General features: G+C 36.1%; 1 protein-coding gene across 1 annotated transcript; it reads left to right on the top strand.

Annotated features, from left to right (window-relative positions):
- The first annotated feature begins 349 nt into the window (after positions 1 to 349).
- Positions 350 to 736, top strand: LOC110102773 (probable E3 ubiquitin-protein ligase LUL4). Its single transcript, XM_020831249.2, has one exon. The coding sequence runs from the start codon at positions 350 to 352 to the stop codon at positions 734 to 736; it is 387 nt and encodes a 128-aa protein (XP_020686908.2).
- Positions 737 to 1,054: the final 318 nt, after the last annotated feature.

Below are 1,054 nucleotides of genomic sequence, written 5' to 3'. Positions count from 1 at the left end.
ATTTGCCTATGAATGTCCTTTGTTGACCGAACATAATAATTTTTGGTCATATAGGACCTTTTATTCAAAATTTATTTTATAGTATAATAGTATAAGGGGTATATATCATCATAAGTATTATAAGATAACATAAAAAAATAAAAAATATTAAAAATGTAAATTTAGCGAGAATAAATTGAACAAAAAAATTTTTTTTTTTCCGTGCCTATGGCCCTATATGAACTGCCCCATTCCCCATTAGAGAGAGAGAGAGCGAATAAATCAAACCCTAGAAACCGATCTTCCTCTTAAGTAAACAAATCACTTCTGGATTTAGAAATTCTCAGATCCCGATCGATCGCTACCTACAATGGAGAGGATCAACAACCGAAGCTCCAATCCCAGCTCTCGCGTCCCCAACGAAACCAGCATGGCAAAAACACTGAGAGAAATCATCCACGATGAGCACGAAGAGACCGAGATGCCCGTGAAGCTATCGCTAATGGCGCTACTGGCGGACGAGGACGAATTGGAAGAAGAACAAGAACAAGAACAAGAAGGGAAGGAAGGAAATTCATTGGAAAACGACGGGGAATTTGCGTCTGTGTGCTGCGTCTGTAAGGTAAGGAATAAAGGCGCGGCCTTTATCCCCTGCGGCCATACATTCTGTCGTCTCTGTTCAAGGGAGCTTTGGGTGAGTAGAGGAAATTGCCCTCTCTGCAATGGCTTCATTCTTGATATCCTCGATATCTTCTGATCTAGTCTTCTGCTTCGTGGATTATTTTGGACCGTTGTGATGATGATGAACGGTAATTTAATTGGCTTCTGAATGCTTTCTCTGTGTTTCTCTCTCTCTCTCTCTCTCTTCATTGTTTTGTTTTTAAGTTCTTCTTCTATTTGCTACAGAACTGTTGAAATTTTATGATAATGTGATTGAAATTAATTCAAAAAGTCATATCTCATAATTTTAATTAAAAAAAATTAAATTATGTGACAATTATGTTTACTTAACAGAAAGCCTCAAAGAATAATTTTTATTTATTTTTTTCATTATTTATCTCTTTCTATTTTTTTT

Source organism: Dendrobium catenatum, unplaced genomic scaffold, assembly GCF_001605985.2.
Source record: "Dendrobium catenatum unplaced genomic scaffold, ASM160598v2 fragScaff_scaffold_621, whole genome shotgun sequence".
NCBI classification, from domain to species: domain Eukaryota; kingdom Viridiplantae; phylum Streptophyta; class Magnoliopsida; order Asparagales; family Orchidaceae; genus Dendrobium; species Dendrobium catenatum.
The sequence above is the reverse complement of the archived record's forward strand: the minus strand, read 5'-3'. Positions and strand labels throughout refer to the sequence as shown.

Coding starts and splice junctions, on each gene's coding strand:
- LOC110102773 (XM_020831249.2), top strand. CDS start 350: ATGGAGAGGATCAACAACCGAAGCTCCAATCCCAGCTCTCGCGTCCCC.